Source organism: Phocoena phocoena, chromosome 18, assembly GCF_963924675.1.
Source record: "Phocoena phocoena chromosome 18, mPhoPho1.1, whole genome shotgun sequence".
NCBI classification, from domain to species: domain Eukaryota; kingdom Metazoa; phylum Chordata; class Mammalia; order Artiodactyla; family Phocoenidae; genus Phocoena; species Phocoena phocoena.
In genome coordinates, this window is record NC_089236.1 from 13,972,709 (window position 1) to 13,991,754 (window position 19,046).

Sequence of the window (19,046 nt, forward strand, 5' to 3'; positions counted from 1 at the left end):
CTGTTTACTAGGGCGCTGCGTATTGGCACGATATTGAAGTTTATCCCGGGGGATTCAATTATGCAGATAATTTGGAGCCGTTCAGTCTTAAATCCACGTCTAAAATAATTCTTCCTACCACTTGCGCCTGTTTTCCTTCAAAATATATCACATGTTGAATATAAATAAAGCCCATGTAAATATAAAAGTGTTAAAATGGCCAAGTTATAGTGGTGCATTTTATAACTTTCATTCACACTAAAATCACAGAATCCCCGTGGTCTGCAATGAGTGGCAGTTCTTCCCATTCTGGTTCTAGAGACTCGGTTCCAGGCTTTCACCCTGGGATCTGTGCTCCCACTACCTCCTTAGTGCAGGTGGCAAAATGTTGCGCTCCTCTGGGTCCTAGTGTCTGCCTACCCATTGTAGACAGGGGCAATGGAGAGTTAGAGGCAACAACATATTTAGGTGACTAACATTTTGTCCCGGGGAGCAGGGTGATAAGACCTTGCTAAGCTCTGAAACTCTGCCCGGCTACACTGGTGGGGATGAATCAACCGATCTGATCTATTGCCGGGTGTCTTTACTGCCAAGGAGACTAGCCACTTTTATGCAAAGTTAACCTAACTCAATCATTACTTGATTTATTTTTAGTATCATTTGATTAATTTTAAATTAATCATTTATTAATTTTAAATTAATTCGTATTTTAATTTAACACCAGAAGGAAATGCAAAGACAGCCCCTTATAACTGTTGAAGACAAATCCCCCCAAAGGGGCAAAATACACAAAAGAAGGCGGAGTCGGGGGTGGGGGGGGGGTGGGGGGAAGAAATCCTGTCAAAGCTCTTCCGGCACTTCCAAGGCTCAGGGGAGAAATGGTCATGTTTTAGCAAAAATGTTGTGATCAGCAACAGAAATGTGTGGCCCAATCAGTCCTCACCATAGGAGAAAAAGAAGGTGTGTGTGGTAGGGAAATTTCCAAGCTGCGTGGGACAAAGCCTGACCTCCAGGATGTTGGGGAAGGGAACCAAGGAAAGGAAGATTCATGATCCAGCCCCACCAGAATATTGACGGTGGAAGGTAGGATCTCCCTGCCAGAAAGTCACAACCAGCACACAGGCACCCAATTTAAAGGAAAAGCCCCCAAACCAGATTTAGTCAAAGTGGACCTGACTAGAAAAAAAGTCACCAGGAGCAGAGTCAGGCTCTGCCGAGACTACTGATTCCTCCCTCACCGCCCCCCAAGCCAGGAAACTGCCCCAGAGGAAGTTTGATAGGAAGCTTTGAAAATCCTATTCCCAGCAGCTCCCAAAGCATTTCAGGATGTTAAGATCTCATCCTAGAAACTTACATGTGACTAATTGCAAAGTGACAAAAGGTAGTAGAGAAGGTTACTGGCCAGAATAAGATTATATCCAAAGGAAATTGGGGCAGGTCAGAGATGCAGGCAGGGTACTCACCAGGGGAAGAATATTTGGAGAAGGGTATCGGCGAAAAAAGGTGAGAACATTTCCCCAGACCTTCCTCAGAGTTGAAACCGTTCAGAAGACAAAGAGTCAGAAACACATAGGCTGCATTAGAACACATGAGAGCTAAGGCCTGACGTCGTTCTGCCACTTCTCATGAGGACCCCCATCCCTTTCCACAGCACTGCCACCATTTGGCTTGAATTCTAGAGGGACCGCTAAATCAGGAGGCACTGCTGATACCCAGGTGGCAGAAGAGAAGGCCTCAAAGGCAGTGGCCTGAATCAAAGAAGCTTTGTTTATAATTTACAGATGGATGATTTTCTGTTGGAACGACCTACACAGCATATTCTTTCCAGGGCATTTCCTGTACATTAAAACAGGGGTCTGCTCTGTGTGGCTGAATTCTCTAATTCATCTCCTTGGAGATGAGCCCTCCTTCTATGGAGATGAGGACCCCAGGCTCATGACTTGGTGTTTTTAAACCTAAGTTTTATTATAATTCAGGTACGACACGGCCAACAGGTCAAGAGACAACTGCCATTGAAAAGATAGCTTAGTTATACTCACAGATCCCAAGAGGAGCTGGCACACTGCATGCACCACCAGGGCACTAGGGGAGCAACAGTGTACATCAGGAGGCAAGGGACTTTCCTGGTGGCACAGTGGTTGGGAATCTGCCTGCCAGTGCAGGGGGCACAGGTTCGATCCCTGGTCCGGGAGGATCCCACATGCCGCGGAGCAGCTGGGCCCGTGTGCCGCAACTACTGAGCCTGCGCTCTGGAGCCGCAACAACAGAGGCCACAGCGGTAAGAAGACCGCGCACCACAGCGAGAGATGGCCCCCGCTCACGCAGCAACAGAGACCCAACACAGCCAAAAATAAATAAATCAATTAAAACAAAATCAGGAGGCAAAAGGAGCAAAGGCAAAGTGCAGGCAAGAGCCTTTATCGTGGTTTCCATGGGAAGGAATGGGTGAGGCAGATAAGCGGTTTAGGATTTGCTAGTTTGAATCATTTTGCTGGGCCCTGGGACACTGAGCTGTCCCTAATTATCTGGTACCTGGCGCTAGGGTGATGAGGGCAGATGGTATGGCCCAGGGTGTGAGGGCCAGATAAAGGAGGCGGTGGGGTTAGGAGCTCTGAATTGTTTGGTTTGCATATGAAAGGCATAAATGGCTAGGAATTGATTAGTCCTCTTTGACTCTAACTCAGAGTTAAGTAGATTCTAGAAGAAGAACTAGGATCTTTTCATCTCAACTTCCAAGATATTTAATTATACTCCAAATCACAGCAATAAGCACAAAGACCTTCAAAACCAAAGTCAAACTGATAAAAATTTTAGACTATTTCTTTCCTCCTCGCAAATAGCACTCAAATCCCTCAGCAAAAGAAAAAAGAAGGAAAAGCAAAGTTTGTGAGAAGAAATGAGGAGTTTTCTGTCCCAGTTGTGTCCAGTCCCCCAGGCCCTCAGTCCAGCCACTGGAAGTTCCTAGGAGTTGTGAGCAGAGAAACAAGACGTGGGGTTGGGGCGGCGGCGGCGGGGGCGGGTAGCAGGTGGCTGGATGGGCCTTTTTTAATGTTTCAGAGGAAATCTGAAATGAGTGAATTTTTGGCCAGTGAACAGGGGAGGCCCTTTTGCCAAACTTACCAATTAATAAATCAGTTGTTTTTATAAGGCAATGAATACAATGTCCAAATAGCCAAGAAACAGTCATAGGGGATTTTCAATTCAGCTTGAATTTCTACCCAAAGTAACATTAATTACTGATCATATTTCCTGGAATTGCTGTTTTCCCCACAATCTGCTAGTGAATTGACTTTCTTCTTTAACTTAAAGGTCAAAAAAAAAACAAATTGGAGATAAGCCCCATCCTGCCCCTGCCACTAATGGAGGGACAGACAAATATTAACACAGAGTCAAGCTCCTCAAATGTACTGTGGCCTGTGCTTCTCTCTCTAAAGGTGTCTTGCCTCCCTCTTTTATACCTAAGATAATTGACAGGGATGTCATCCAATTCACATTTTTCTTTTGTGATTTGGAGCACTGAGGAGGGATTTCTCCCTTTTCTAACAGATACTACAAAGTTACAAGCAAGCAAAAATTATGTTGACAGAGGAATTTCTATCTTGGCTGATTAAAAAAAAAATAGAGGAAACAACTTCTGGAAATATTTAATAGTTGTGTTCTCTCTCCTGGACTTAGTTTTGAGCGCCCGGCCTTTCTGCGGCGGATTAACAAGCCCGTAGGTTCAGAGACAAAGGCTGAGGTAGGGTTCCACCCCTGCAGGAAGGAGGGCGAGTTTATGATTCTCTGTAACACCAGTTAATGGAGCATCTGGAGTCTTATCTCATGTTTTCCCAGATTCCAGATTTCCCAACATCAGTCAAGCAGTCCTGACTTTTATTGAAGAGACAATCTGTCTAGAGATATTACTGTTTCCTTAAGCAACTCAATAAAAAGACAAAAAGCCACAGGGTTAGTTCAACTATTCTGTAAGCTGACTTCAGAAAGAAAATTTTTATTCTATTTCTTAGGTATATCACACATATTTCAAAGAGGGGATAAATGGCATTATATGATATTTGATCAGAAAATGGATTCCATTTTGACAGAATCCTAGAGAACACCAAGACATTCTGGCCTATAGACATTTACCATAACTTTATTGACTGCATAAAATCCAGGGATATACACTGGGATCAATGTGGACTCTGGATTAGGCTGGATTCAAAGAAATATATTTTCACAAAAATTCTCCTGATGAAATACTACATTATCTTCAAATCTCCACTCAATTACATTTCTTCCTATTACTCATTAAAAAGAAAGGCTGTGAGGCGTTCCTTCCATTGTCTGCCTTCCTAGGACCTCACTGTCTTTCTGATATTTCATGTTATTTATCAGCACCATTTGGATCCCACATGTTGGCAACCTACCATATGGATTCTATACCGAATTAGAAGATTCATGTGATCTAAATTTTACATATCAGGGAGGGATATGTTATTGCTAAATGAGTAAGACTGAGTCCACTAAGAGGCCTCAAGGAGCTTAGGGTCAATTGAGGAAGCCAGACTTAGCATATGATGAGCATCCGTTAAATACATCGGTGTGAGATGTCAGTAAATAACCAGGACATGTATGTGCCACGGAAGACAGGGAAGGGGTCTGCAGGTGTACCGAGGAAGACTTCAAGGGAGAATTGAGACTAATGGATGGGTTGGGTTTGGACTAAGAGAACCCAGAGGCAGGCTTAATTTATAAGCTGTCTGATCAGTTTTTGAGCAACTTATCAATTAGATGTTTAATTAGAGACAAGGGATGAGACAGATAGGAAGTTTGTGGCTAGACTATGAAGAACTCTGAGGGCACAGGTTAAGACTAAGGAGTAAGGTCAATATAAAAAATTGGTTTTTGCACTTAATAGTGACCAAGCATATGGTAGATTCTCAAGTTTTTGTTGAATAACCATATAGTTAATGAAAGAAGTTTCTCCTTTATAAGAGACTTTCAGGAGGAGATCTGAGAAAGATTGAATTAGAAAAAATACCATTTGCAACTCAATGAGAATACTGTAACTGGGCAAAATAGATGCTAAAAATGTTATGAGAAATATTGATTGGGGGCTTCCCTGGTGGCGCAGTGGTTAAGAATCCGCCTGCCAATGCAGGGGACATGGGTTCGATTCCTGGTCCGGGAAGATCCCACATGCCGCAGAGCAACTAAGCCCGTGCACCACAACTACTGAGCCTGCGCTCTAGAGCCCGCCAGCCACGAGCCACAACTACTGAGCCCGTGTGCCACAATTACTTAAGCCCACGTGCCTAGAGCCCACACTCCACAACAAGAGAAGCCACCTCAATGAGAAGCCCACGCACTACAACGAAGAGTGGCCCCCGCCCGCCGCAACTAGAGAAAAGCCGGCGTGCAGCAACGGAGACCCAACGCAGCCAAAAATAAAATTAAATTAAAGAAAAAAAAACAAGAAGTATTGACGGGGAACTGAACAGCTGGTGACTCAGTCAGCATCACCAAGTGAGACAGCCAGACGCTGAGTGTGCCCTGATGGGATCCAGGAGGACATGCTGGGCTACACATGCTCTTGCCAAAAACTGGTCCTGAATGGAATCACGCTTCCAGATCTAATTAACCAGTTTACTGGAAACGATGCTAAACATCAACAAAATTCAGAAAGGGGAAATTCTAGAGGACAAACAACCCAGTTTCTCCAACAAAGGGCACAGAAAGAAACAGGGGATGTGAACATGCAGATTAAGTGAAATTAAGAGGCCAATGAAACACAGAAAGAAACAGGGGCTGTGAACGTGTAGATTAAGTGAAATAGGCCAATGAAACAAAAGCCCTCTCTGTGAGAACGTAGGATTCTTAACTCAAGCAACCTACAGGTAAAGAGATATTTTTAAGAAGATTGGAGACATTTTAACACGAACCGAGTATTAGATGATATTATAGAACACATGGTTCTTACATACTGGTTTACATGATATAGTGTCTGAAAATCTCCAGAGATGAAGAAGTGACCACCAAAATTATTGGCTGCAGAACCACGCCGTCCTGCTAGATCATCACCAGCAAAATGCGTGTCACGTGCCCCTGCCTCTCTCCCATTTAATTCTGTTCCAAACTCAGGCCACACACCTGTGCATTTCATTGGATAAATCTAATAAACATCTGTAATGGTAGCTTTATTTCACCCTTTAGGACATTAAAGGCCAGGCTTCGCTGGCTAGATCACAGAGTTTTGTGTAAGAGACATCCAGACAGGAAGAGAAAGGGGTGGGAACTTACCCTGTTCTAGTAACAGAGGACAGTGGGAAAAGGGGGTTAAAAGAGAGAGAGACAGAAAGATGGTAGAGGGGAAGGAGGGAGTGATTAGGTAAGTGAGGATCACAGAAAGAGCAAGTGGGAGCTTGCCCCCCCCTACCATTTCCCATTTAAGACTGGAAAGAGATCACCTCTCCAGGGGTCCCTGTTCCAAGGTTGCACACAGCCAAATACACTAGTGAACAGTACCTGCGATGTCCACAGCCACTAGAAATTGTATTGGCCCAGCAACTAAGGGGCAATGCCTGGGGCAACAAAGGGGGACTTCAGACTCTACCTCAGCAGTATGGTCAGTGTCACGCCTTGCCTGTTGTTAAAACGGGAAAACCACCTGAAGGGGGTCCTCTGCACTGGCTTAAATGGGGTGGTGCGGGGACTGCATCTCAAGAAGATTAGACACTTCCTTCTCTCCAAAGAAGTTGTCAATTATTTCTCCCTCCTAACTCCGCCCTCCCTTCCAGCTTCCCTCGCCAGAAGAAAAACACTTGAGCCTTATTCTGGGGGCAAGTGTGACTGTATTTTGAATATCATCCTTGACACTCACATTCCAGCAGGGCTCTGACCTTTCCTGATTCTTCTACAGTCCTTTGCCCCCAGATATACTTACTTTCTAAGGAGCCCTCTTTAATCAGCCTTTAGTAACTAATATAGTAGATGACCTACGGTAATGCTAAAGAATTAATGAAGCTGAATGCTGGAAGGCGGAGAGCAATTTGAATCTTCTGGAGAGTTTTCAAACCACACCTGCCGTGGCCGGAGATTCTGCTAGAGCTCTCACACCCCCATCCCACCCCATGGGATGCGAGCAGGCTGAACGTCAGTGAGTTTAAAAATGAGTACTAGAGGGCTTCCCTGGTGGCGCAGCGGTTGAGAGTCCGCCTGCCGATGCAGGGGACACGGGTTTGTGCCCCGGTCTGGGAGGATCCCACATGCCGCGGAGCAGCTGGGACCGTGAGCCATGGCCGCTGAGCCTGCGCGTCCGGAGCCTGTGCTCCACAACGGGAGAGGCCACAACAGCGAGAGGCCCGCGTACCACAAAAAAAAAAAAAAAAAAAAATGAGTACTAGAGTCAGTAGAATCTACTGAAAAATTCATAAGCCGTGAATTGAACAAAAATCCTATCAAGTATGATATGGTTTCATGGGAAGAATAGGTTACAAAACCAAAGGTAGAGTGGGATCCCCATTTTGCATTTATATAAAGATAGTACCTGTCTGTTGAGGGAAGCACGTGGAGGGGATGTGAGTGGAGACGGGGGTAGATGGAGGGGGTGGGATGTGAGGGTAGGGGTGATGCCAGGAGTGTGGGGGGGTGTGGAAGGGAGTGTGAGTGTGTCGGGGTTCGTGTGAGCACGTGTGTGCATGCTCTCACAGGCCTAAACACAGCGAAAACTATAGTGGGCACCCAGACTTCTAAAACCTTGAAGGCTGTTATTGAAGGCAAAAAGGCGGTGCAAGGGTTCTGTCACTCCTCCACCCAGTTCCCCCAGTAAAACTCAATGATGTTTAAGAGCAAGAACTTTGGAGTCAGACCTGGTTTTCAATCCTAACCCAACGTTCACTAGCTGAGGGACCCTGGACAAGTTATTCAGCCTCTTGACATCATTCTCTCATCTGTAAAACAAGGATATTTCTTAGCATCCATATGGGACTGAGCACAGTGTCACACATGGCAGACGTTCAATAACGGGTAACTTTTAAAAATTCTAGCCCATTGCTCAAAATGGATCCCGAAAGAACACTGCACCATGGCAACAAAATAATCTCCAAGAGAGCAATTTTGAAAATATATGCACATTCTATGGCTTCTTTATTTTTAAGAGGTTTTTTGTTTTTTTTGGTTTTTAGAGAGGAAGAATAGAGTTTGCAAACTATTCTTGATGACTTGGGGCTCTTGGGACTAATGATAGAGTGAAAACATGAAGTCCACAGGCTAATGTTCCCCAGGGATTTCTACCAACCAAACCTTTTACAAGCGTTCTCACTTGTAAGCAAATAAACTGACTGGAGCTTGCAGCCTCCTTATGCCTTGTCTCACCCTGTGACAAAGGCGCTGGGAGGCTGAGACTGGCCACCAGTCCCAGCAGGATGACACACAACCAGAGAGTTGAATGCAATCTGCCTAGAGGAGGTGGTGATAAGTTTGCGGCCGTTAGTCTTTTGTTTTTTCTTCAGGTGGAATAATCTTTATTTTTATTAAATGATTAGTCTTCCAAATAATTAGAAAGCTTCTATAAAATTAGTATTTCTAGGTGATTCCTGAATTATATATTACTTATATTTTTCTCTTTTTTTTTTTACTGGAGTATAATTGCTTTACAATGTTGTGTTAGTTTCTGCTGTACAACGAAGTGCATCAGCTATGTGTATACATATATCCCCTCCCTCCTGGACCTCCCTCCTACCCATCCCACCCATGCAGGTCATCACAGAGCGCCGAGCTGAGCCCCCCACGCTATACCGCAGGTTCCCACTAGCTATCTATTTTACACATGATAGTGTGTTTAACATCAAAATCAATCACAATTTGAAGCATTGTGGGGTTTTGCTGTAACGATTGGAAATTTAGCCAATAATAAATTTAGCCAACTTTGGAATTAGGAAGCAAATAGCTAAGTATTGGAAACTTAGCCAATAATCACTTTGGAATTATACAGCAAATAGCTAGTGGAAATATGTGTTACTTTGCAGATTATCTAGAGTGCTTCTTAAACCCATTAAAAAGTAATTCTGGGGCTTTCTTGGTGGCGCGGTGGTTAAGAATTCGCCTGCCAATGCAGGGGACACGGGTTCAAGCCCTGGTCTGGGAAGATCCCACATGCCATGGAGCAACAAAGCCCATGCACCACAACTACTGAGCCTGTGCTCTACAGCCCGCAAGATGCAACTACTGAGCCCCCATGCCACAACTACTGAAGCCCATGCACCTAGAGCCTATGCTCTGCAACAAGAGAAGCCACCACAATGAGAAGCCTGCACACCACAATGAAGAGTAGCCCCCGCTCGCCGCAACTAGAGAAAGCCCGCGCACAGCAACGAAGACCCAATGCGGCCAAAAATAAATTAATTAAATAAATAAATAAATTTTTAAAAAAGTAATTTCCCCCAGCTACTACAAGAAAGTTCCTGCTCTAAGTCAGGGACACCTACTCACTGATTCTCATAAGAATAATGCAAAGTACTTTTATGTTCTTAAAAATAAAAGTAGTATATGGCCCCTCTCTTTTCTTTTTCTTTTTCTTTTTTTATAGCCTCTATAACTTCTCCCTGCTAATGCTGTTCCAGCTGTAGAGTTACTGGGCCTAAATAGTGTTGAAATTCTCAACACTTCTAACTGCTGGTCTCCATAGGAACAGATATGCCTCCCTAAGCAATGGCTAGCTGCAGCAGGAGGGTCTCAGGTTCTGTTAGGGACCTTCTTGTGGTCATTGTAGCTGATGCCACCAATGCCCTCTAGTACATTCATGGGCAGAGGAAACAATGGTGGAATTCTTCTCTGTGGCGACAGTGGTTAAGGTCTGCAGGTAACGCAGCTGGAGGGCGATGGGGGACTCAGCCAGCACCATGGAGGCTGACTTCAGGGCTTTAGAAGCATTCATTTCTCCCTCTGCTACAAGGACCTAAATCGACAGAAATAAAAGCCTTTAGACAGCTTACAGCTGTCACTAGTGCTTTCTTTTCCTGGGTCTGCACTGATACTTCTCTCCCAGCCCCTACTTGGCCACCCATGTTTCATCTGCTTACTTCTTTGGCAAGGATTAGAGTTTCACATCCTAATGTGATGAGAGAAACTGGAGAAGGTTGCAGGAAGCAGAGAGATAGCTTACAAATTATAAGTCCTTAGATTTCATTCTCAAACAAAATAAAAGCGCTGCCTTTAACCCGAACAGATACAGGTCCATCTACCCTGGTGATGCTCTTGAATCACCATGGAGCCTCACCACTGGCTGCTTTCGTTTTCAGAGAAGTCTGAAATTCAAGGCCTCCAACTGGCTTCTTTTCTGTCCTTTTTACTTATCATAGATTTTTTTTTAGATTTCATCCTGTTGCCAATTTTGTCTCATTCTTACAATGTAAGGATTGTTTCAAGCTCTCCCCGCTCTTGATTGCAAGCAGCAGCAAGTACCAGTCTGCAAACCCTCACTGGAACTCTCCTCACAGGTACTCCTCCTCTGGTTCTCAGACTGCCCAAGAATGACTGGAACTCAGCTGCCCCTCCGTGGGCACTCACTGCCCACATGCAAAAGCGACTCCCGGGCTTCCCTGGTGGCGCAGTGGTTGAGAATCTGCCTGCTAATGCAGGGACCACGGGTTCGAGCCCTGGTCTGGGAGGATCCCACATGCCGCGGAGCAACTGGGCCCGTGAGCCACAACTAGTGAGCCTGTGCTCTGCAACAAGAGAGGCCACTACAGTGAGAGGCCCGCGCACCGCGATGAAGAGTGGCCCCCGCTCGCCGCAACTAGAGAAAGCCCTCGTACAGAAACGAAGACCTAACACAGCCATAAATTAATTAATTAATTAATTAATGTAGGGGCTTCCCTGGTGGCGCAGTGGTTGAGAATCTGCCTGCTAATGCAGGGACCACGGGTTCGAGCCCCGGTCTGGGAGGATCCCACATGCCACGGAGCGACTGGGCCCGTGAGCCACGGCCGCTGAGCCGGCGCGTCTGGAGCCTGTGCTCCGCAACAAGAGAGGCCGCGATAGTGAGAGGCCCGTGCACCACGATGAAGAGTGGCCCCCGCTTGCCACAGCTGGAGAAAGTCCTCGCACAGAAACGAAGACCCAACACAGCAAAAATAAATTAATTAATAAACTCCTACCCCCAACATCTTCTTTAAAAAATAATAATAAATTAATTAATGTAAAAAAAAAAAAAGCGACTCCCAAGTCAACTGCTTAGAAGCTGCTGGAGCTTAGCAGAGAAACCAGAGATAAAGTAGAGGGAAACCTCCCTCGAGTCCCAAGTATGATTCCAAAGGGGGTACTTGGAGGCTTCTAATCTAATTGGCTTCTGATACTTCAGGAAACCCATCCACACAGATATGAGGGCTATGGATCCGACAGATTCACGGACACTCCAGACCAAGCTGCACTCACAGTTTGTAATTCTAACCTGCATTGCAGTCACCCCCCTCCTCTTAATTCAGTTCACTTAACACACTAGAAGGAAGATACTCCAAAGACAGGCACCAAGTTGCTACCTCAGAATCATCAGCTTTATAAAAATGCAGGTTCCTGGGCCCACCAGAGACTCTACTTCACTGAGTCTGAGGTGAGGCCTGGGAATTGGTGTTTCCTTTGCTCATCTCTCTCTAGGAGGCTCTGCTGTGTGGCCAGAGTGGGGACCCACCTGGCTAAGTCACTGAGCACGCTGCCGAGCACCCCTGACCCAAGACCTAACACCAAGCTTCCTCCAGGTGCATTAAGCTGCCTGTGAGCTTTTAACTCAAGGGGAAATTCTCAGTAAAAACTGTGAGAAAGAAACCCTCTTCTTATTGAAATCATTGAGGGGACCTGAGCTTCCTTTCAAGTTCCATCCTTGTTGGCTCCAAGGCTGGGAAGCTCCCCCTCCAGTGCAGATGGAGTCGCCCTTACCCTGGCCCTGGCCTCCCGGGTGGCCTCGGCCTCAGCAACCATGGACGTCTGCAACTGCCCGGGAATCCGGACGTCTTTGATTTCCACTTGGGCCACCTGGATCCCCCGCAGCTTGGTGGCATCATCAAGTAAAGTCTGTTTCCAAGTCAAAAGAAAGGTCGTTGATCAGAAGACAGGTGTGCAATCGAAGTTTCTGATATATGTTATATATGCAAGAAAAGTCCTCTGCTTTTTCTCCTTCTGCATTTACAGCATTTGGAGCGAGACAGTTTGGAAAGGGGATAGGAGTTCTTACTGCCCACTTCCTGGCATTGAAGTGAATCCTGGGAAGGATTCAGAAACAAAACTTGATAGGTCTTTTAATAGGTCTCAGCAGGTCCACCCCGAACCATTCCTAATGAAGTATATACTATCCATCTAGATGTGAGCAAATAGCCCACATTTTCTTGTCACTGACACCAAACTGGCAGCAATGGATTTTGTCCTGCTTCTGCCATTTGCAGCTGTGAATCATTGGGCCCATGACTTAACCTTTCTGATTCTCAGTTTTCATACTATAAAAGGTTTTCTTTCAGGATTGTCATGAGTTTTGGAGATAACACATGTTAAAATATGTAACGGTGCCCAGCAATAACTCAGTACATATTATCACTGGGTACTTTCTGAGATATTATTTGTCTTGCTCTGTTTAACCCCTGACCTGTGGCTCAGTTTTAAACAGGTAGCAAGGCATATATTTTTTAGAGCAGAAGAAGCCTAAAATCAAAGACATCCTCATCTTTTGTTAAAGCTTAAGACCACTGAAGATATCTTGCTGGTTACCCTGGAGGGGAAGGGATGAGAAAGAATGCCTTGAGAAATAGTGAGACCAGATGGGTAGCTCCCTCAAAGGGGAAATGGCAGAGATCTATGTGATACCAAATAGCAAGTGAGCCCTAGCTTTTCCGTGATCCCTGCAGAGAGCTGGGAGATGGGGAGACCTCACAAGAAGCCAGTGACCTGACTGTGATGGGGAAACAGCTGAGTCGTTGAACTTGTGTGGCTCTTAAAATGACGTGGAGAGTCATCATGCAGAACTGATATTATCTTATAAAACCTCGGGGACTTTGCACTACCTTAGGGGCTGGAGGAGATGCCAAGAAGGGCCAAAGTTGAATTTCCCTCTTAACTTACAGAAGGCAGGCTCAGAATCAAAATGTTAATTGATTCAGGAAAACACAGAAATGTGATCGTCTATAATCTAGGGTGTACGGGAGGTGAGATGGATACCTGTTACATCCTTATCAATATTATAATTATGACTGCTGTCCATATCATTATTGATATTAGTACATGAAGTCGGATTTCCCAGGGATAGCAGTCCTGTGCTGTCTCAACCAAACCTCCTTCTAACGTTCACATTCCACTGAAATGCCTGAGAAATGGCAGCCCTTCCTCTGGAGTAATCTAAACTAAAAATAACTCTGATCTCTAAGCTCTTCAAAAAAGGCTAAAGTGTACAATGGTAATTCATAATTTTGAATTCCACACACACTCCAACAGCTCCCCGCTCCCACTCAGATTTTTAAATCTGGACCTCACGATTATAAAAAAAAAAAAAAGTGAAATCCCAAACTGAAGCCCATCTGTTTAGAGCAGTTGTGTATTGTGTGTGTGTGCACATGGGGAGGGGTGCTTTGAACTGATATTTGATCATCACTGTTAATTAAAATGAGTGAATTAAAGATGTAGGCTATTGGTCCTTGATGTCTTTACCTGGACGCTATGGGCCATCTCTTCTCGGCCAGCTAAGATTTGGGACAAGGTCTGTGTCCCTAAGACATTTCTCAGAGTGGTCTGAGCCAGCAGAAATGTGGCTTGCTGGACATCGTTGACATTAGCCACTGCCGAGACGGCACTATAGATTCTGTAATAGACCACTCCGTCCACCTGAGTGGTCACAGAGTCTCTGGTGAGGATCTGTAGAGCAGGAACACAGGAAATCACATGCTTATGACTTTCACAATGATTGATCCACAAAGGGTCAGCCAGTCCCAGAGGCCTCTCCGCAGGAGGAGAGCTTTAATGACAACTCATGCCAGCATCACCAAAAATCTGTCCTGGCTTGAATATACTATCATCCTTGTTGATAGCAAAATTCCTACACAGATGTGATCTGTACCTATCCCTGTAACTTCATCTTAGAGAAGTCAGAAGTGAAATAGGTATTTCCACTTTAAAATGTAATAGTAGAACCTGCTGGAATTCTACCATCTAAATAGTGGTAGAACACCTGTTTCCCTGATACCTGAAATCTTTTTGGTTCTCAGTTTCATCAGGCTTGATGAACAGCAGTGCTTTTTAGAAAACATAGATGGCACCAGAGACCGTGTTCTGTATTCAAATAAAGAAAAATCAATTTATAGAGGCTCTGCATTAATTGTTCTGAATTAACATGACAAGGTACTTTGGAGCAAATGAGCTTTCTGTGAGTACCACGAAAGCAGGACCTAGAACTCCCTTCTCCCATCTAGAACTGTTTACTATGGAGCCAGAAAAGGCCCATGAGAGCCCCTAAACATCCTAAGCTCTCTTATGATTAGGGCTGAATTCCAAAGTAAGGACTCTGCAGTTCCCACCAATGGCATGAAGACATCATTGTTGAGTCTCGATTGAGTTTTCTGGACCAGAGAGAGGAAAATTAACATTTCCTCATAAGTGTTGATTTTCTCCCTTCTCATCCCCTTTGCCCTCCCACACATTTTCTTTTCTCTTCCTGGATCATTTTGTTTATCACAAATTGGCATGATTATTAGCAATTCTGTTTCTCTTCCTTATCACCCACTTACTGGGTCTGGTCATTTAGTTGCTGTACTTTAAGAACTGAAAAGAACTATTTGAAATCCAGTTACAGGTGAGCCCTGTACAGTGTCTGCTTCTTTCCCATGCACACCCCACTCTGTTGCATCCAAACACTCAAAAAATTTAGTGCAGTACACACGGTTATATTTAAAATGGATAACCAACAGGGACCTACTGTATAGCAGGGAACTCTGCTCAATATTCTGTAACAACCTAAATGGGAAAAGAATTAGAAAAAGGATATATGTATACGTATAACTGAATCACTTTGCTATACACCTGAGAGTAACACAACATTGTTAATCAACTATGCTCCAATATAAAATAAAAAGTTAAAAAAATTTAATGGAGAGGTGAGTTATATCGATATTACTAAAACATTTCCGGAGACGGTGATGGAAAGGATAAAGTCCTAACCAGCCACCAAATCAGTTTCAGCCCCCTCGTACAATGATTTATCAGACTCTTCCAGGGATCGGCTTGTCATTCTCCACCCCACTTTCTCTGCCATCTGTATCCCTTCTCTCTCTTCTCTCGGACTTTCTCCCACCCAGTCATTGCAGGTCTTCTAGCAATTCAGCCCTTGCCCTTGGCTTCATTCTCATTTGGCGAAACAAAGCCCAGTAGTCTCAGGAGCCACCTAGGACTCCCCAAGCAGATCTCTAAGAATTCAGTTCATCCTCCCCTTTATAGTTTGAAAACATATGATACAGTCTCAATTGTCCCTGTAACAGGGAAGATATTGGTTTTATTTCTAGAAACATAGCTTTAATCAGCATTACCTCCTGTGGAGCGGTGTTGCACGTAACGGTCCGGAGATCAACTTTGACAAACACGTCTATGCAAGGCAGGACCAGGATCAAACCCATGCAAAAGAAAATATGGTTTAGAATTTCACCCGACTGAAAATAACTGCAACAAATTGTCTGCTAGCTGTACAGTACGTTATTTGCATGGGACTATAAATGCTTCTCAGATGATCTTCCATACGTACGCCTATACCTTTGGGGAAATTATGTCCTGCTATGAGTCAATGACTAAAGAAAAGTGATTCCCTAGAAATTAAAATCTTTTGGTAAAAAGCTGAAGATCCTTGACAATTAATTTTTAGATTTTCTTTTGTAAAACATTTAACTTACTTCTATCCAAGTGTTGAGTGTGACATTTATTTAAAAGGATATTTTGGAAATTGGTTTCTTTATGTTAAAGGTATCTGTATAAAAGATTCAATTAATAGACTTTAGACCTTGAATATCAGTGACTGTCAACATTCTCATTTATCTTCATTAGTACTGAAGGAATGTTAAAATTGAAATCTTCCCAGGATTTCAGTGTCCCCAAAACCAATGTATTACAAAATTTGTAGTTTCTCTGTAGCTGTGTTCTAGTTTATATACAATGACATTCCTCGGTTGTAAATACTTTTACTTATCTCTTGTGAAGATTTGGATTGAGGTAGGGATAGGGCTAAGGAAACTCATTTGAGGATTCTATGACTCCTTAACACTGCCCTGGGGAAGGTTCTCTACAGCAAACGCTATAAAGATTAGAACCACAAGGCACGTCAGCAAGACGGGGACACCAATCCATTTTCATTTACCAGAAAGATTCTGTGCTATTATTTTTGTTTTCAAAGAAGAAACAACTTTCTACACTGAGTATCATGAAAAGGACAGGTAGCATCAACAGAAAACACTGCTAAGGTGCTTGCTTTCTTTTGGTGTCTAAACCTTTCTGGGGTAAGGATTACTTCCTAATTTACTTTTTTTTTTCGGTGCTAAGTCACCAGTTAAGATCATGGGCCTTAGAACTAGACAGAGTTAAGTTCCAGCCCTACCACTTACCAGCTGTGACCTGGGAACATTTATCTAATTTTTCTGCGCTTCAGTCACCTAATATCTATAAGATGGCAGTGAAGATTAAGCAGGTGTCAGCATAATAATGAAATAAAATACTAAACATAGTGCCAGGCATGTATTCAGTGCTGAAAAGTAGCAGCTCCTGTTATGAACACTTTTATTATTAAAGCATAATTTACTATTTACAGAAGTGGAGATGTTTTCCATTAGCAATTTGGCCTGTTTCCCTCCGGCTCTTATGACATTTTGAGGTAACTTCTCTTAGCCCCAGAGACATGTATGACGAGATTAGTTATCCTGGGAGATTTAGTGGTGAACGCTTCCGGGAAAATTCATTTAAAAGAGACTTTCCTCTAGAGTCCTGCAAGTTATAGCTATTTGACCTCTCTCAAATCCAATTTTATTCTAATTTATAATCTTGGCTTCACCACGTGAAACATGACCAGGAAGGGGTTAACTTTGCTCTGGTATTTCTCACTTGGATAATTCTAACACCTCTATTTGGACAAACTCATGAAAATATCCATAATAAGCAATTTTTGCCCTCTTTCTTTTAGGTTCCTTATTAGACAAGGAGGATTGTATCAATACTACTTGAAATGGCCAAGTCTCCGTAACAAGCTTCTCCTTTGGAAGTTGCTCATATGTTTAAAAATGTAACAGATACCTGAGTGCCTACCGTAGTACATGGCCAAGTGCAAAGCGCACAGAGTGAATAAGGAAGTTCCTGCCCCCTCAGAGATCCTACAGTGCAGTTGAAGGGAGAATGATTTTACTTAAATACATCACATTAGGGGGAAGAAAGCAAATGTTATTAGAGAAGTATAGCAAATAACCATTCTCTTCCATGTGCCTTCCAAGATGCTGTTTGGAGAGCCTCCCCTGTCAAGAATATTAGAATCTATCGTATGAAATTGCCATTTTGGTGGATCGAAACCAAACATTAGCAATTTCATAGGGTTCAACACAATATACACAAGAGAAGTTATAAGTATTAAATCAGTGTCTTACTCCTGAGGACTTTTAGTATCGATACTCCTGGCTCCCACAAAAGAAAATCCCATCCTTTTATGATATGAACAGTTTAGGACATTTTTTATTCTGAGGCTGTAGAGAAAGGATGGAAATAAAGACCACATTTGACGAAAGGAATTGTCGAATGGCTTCCAGCTCTATGTTGCTCTTAATCTACTTGTCAAGAGAGGACATTACCTTTGACTTTTCCATTGGCTCTTTCAAAGAGTGAGAATCAAACACCAGCTCCCGGAATACTCTCCCTGAGTAACTTAATTGTCTCCCTTGGCCATTTACTCCCTTCATTCTTCTTTCATTCTCTTAGTGACCCTGGTAATAAGGGACACCCAGCCAATGTAACCGGAGCCACTCTTTGTTCACATTCACTGAAACTCTCAGAGGGAGTGTTAGAACACTGATCCAGATTCCAAAGCTCTCCAGCTAATGGTCTAGTGATCACTTCTGTTAACTCAAGTAAGAGGACAAGATCCTTCAATTGTACAGAAAGGCAAGGGCTCCAGCTTCCGGTGATTTTTTTTTCAATAAATGTTTCCAGAGAAAAGTTTTGGTGGCAGTAGTAGCAGTGATCCTTATCACGAGCAGCTGCAGTGTCACACCTGGTGGCCCTTTGGCTTTGTCAGCTTGGATGCGTCCCAGTCGGAATACAACGGCGCGTTCGTACTCCTTAATAATCTAAGAGATTAAGGGAGAGTATTTAGTCTTAATGATTCATCAGCTCATGGAGAGAGCCCAGTTTATTTCCCAGGGTATTACCTTCAAGCACATCCATATGGAGATAGGGAAGGTAATGACCATCGACAGGAAAGAAAACGAAAACAGGATCCAGCCACATACACCAAGCCCTTTACTCTTGATGCCTAGGAGATGAAGAGGCAGTTCTGTAGCTGACATGGTTCTTAGGAAAGCGATTCAGCTGCGTGGGTGAGGAAACCGTCCAGAGGGCTGGCCAAGCCAGAATGGGGCTGAGGAAGCGACCTGAATCCACACACACACGATTGCAGTAAACACACGCACACGTGCGCACACACACACACACACACACACACACATACGGAAAATATTCCTTCAGGTTTTTAGATGAAAACTGACCTGTCCCTTCCAAGAGAAGTCTCATAGCAAAATCAATAACAGTAATCACCATTACATTTACTTAGGGCTGCCATGGTTTTTTATTCTCAAAACGCATAAAACTACCCACCTCAGGATCATCAGGGTGTCATTTTAAAAGACAGATTTCTGGGCCTGCAGAATTCTCCAGGGGAAGTCTAGGCAACCTCTGGGGCAGATAGGTAGGTACTCTTATCCCCAAACAAGTCAACAGAGCACAAGGAAAAACATCCAGAGTGCTCACGTTTGAGTTTCTATGAGAGGCTTTAACTTACCAGTGTGGTGGCCTCAGGAAAGCCACTCGACCTTTCT

The 19,046-nt window shown here is 43.9% G+C and overlaps 1 protein-coding gene across 1 annotated transcript; it reads right to left on the reverse strand.

Annotated features, from left to right (window-relative positions):
* Nucleotides 1-9,721: 9,721 nt before the first annotated feature.
* STOML3 (stomatin like 3) lies at nucleotides 9,722-18,470 on the reverse strand. The gene is made up of 6 exons (XM_065896130.1): nucleotides 18,381-18,470; nucleotides 18,229-18,299; nucleotides 15,516-15,600; nucleotides 13,648-13,851; nucleotides 11,893-12,027; nucleotides 9,722-9,916 (listed from the first exon to the last, which is right to left on the reverse strand). The coding sequence occupies exons 1-6, from the start codon at nucleotides 18,420-18,422 to the stop codon at nucleotides 9,722-9,724; spliced, it is 732 nt and encodes a 243-aa protein (XP_065752202.1). The 5' UTR covers nucleotides 18,423-18,470.
* Between the last annotated feature and the right edge of the window lie 576 nt (nucleotides 18,471-19,046).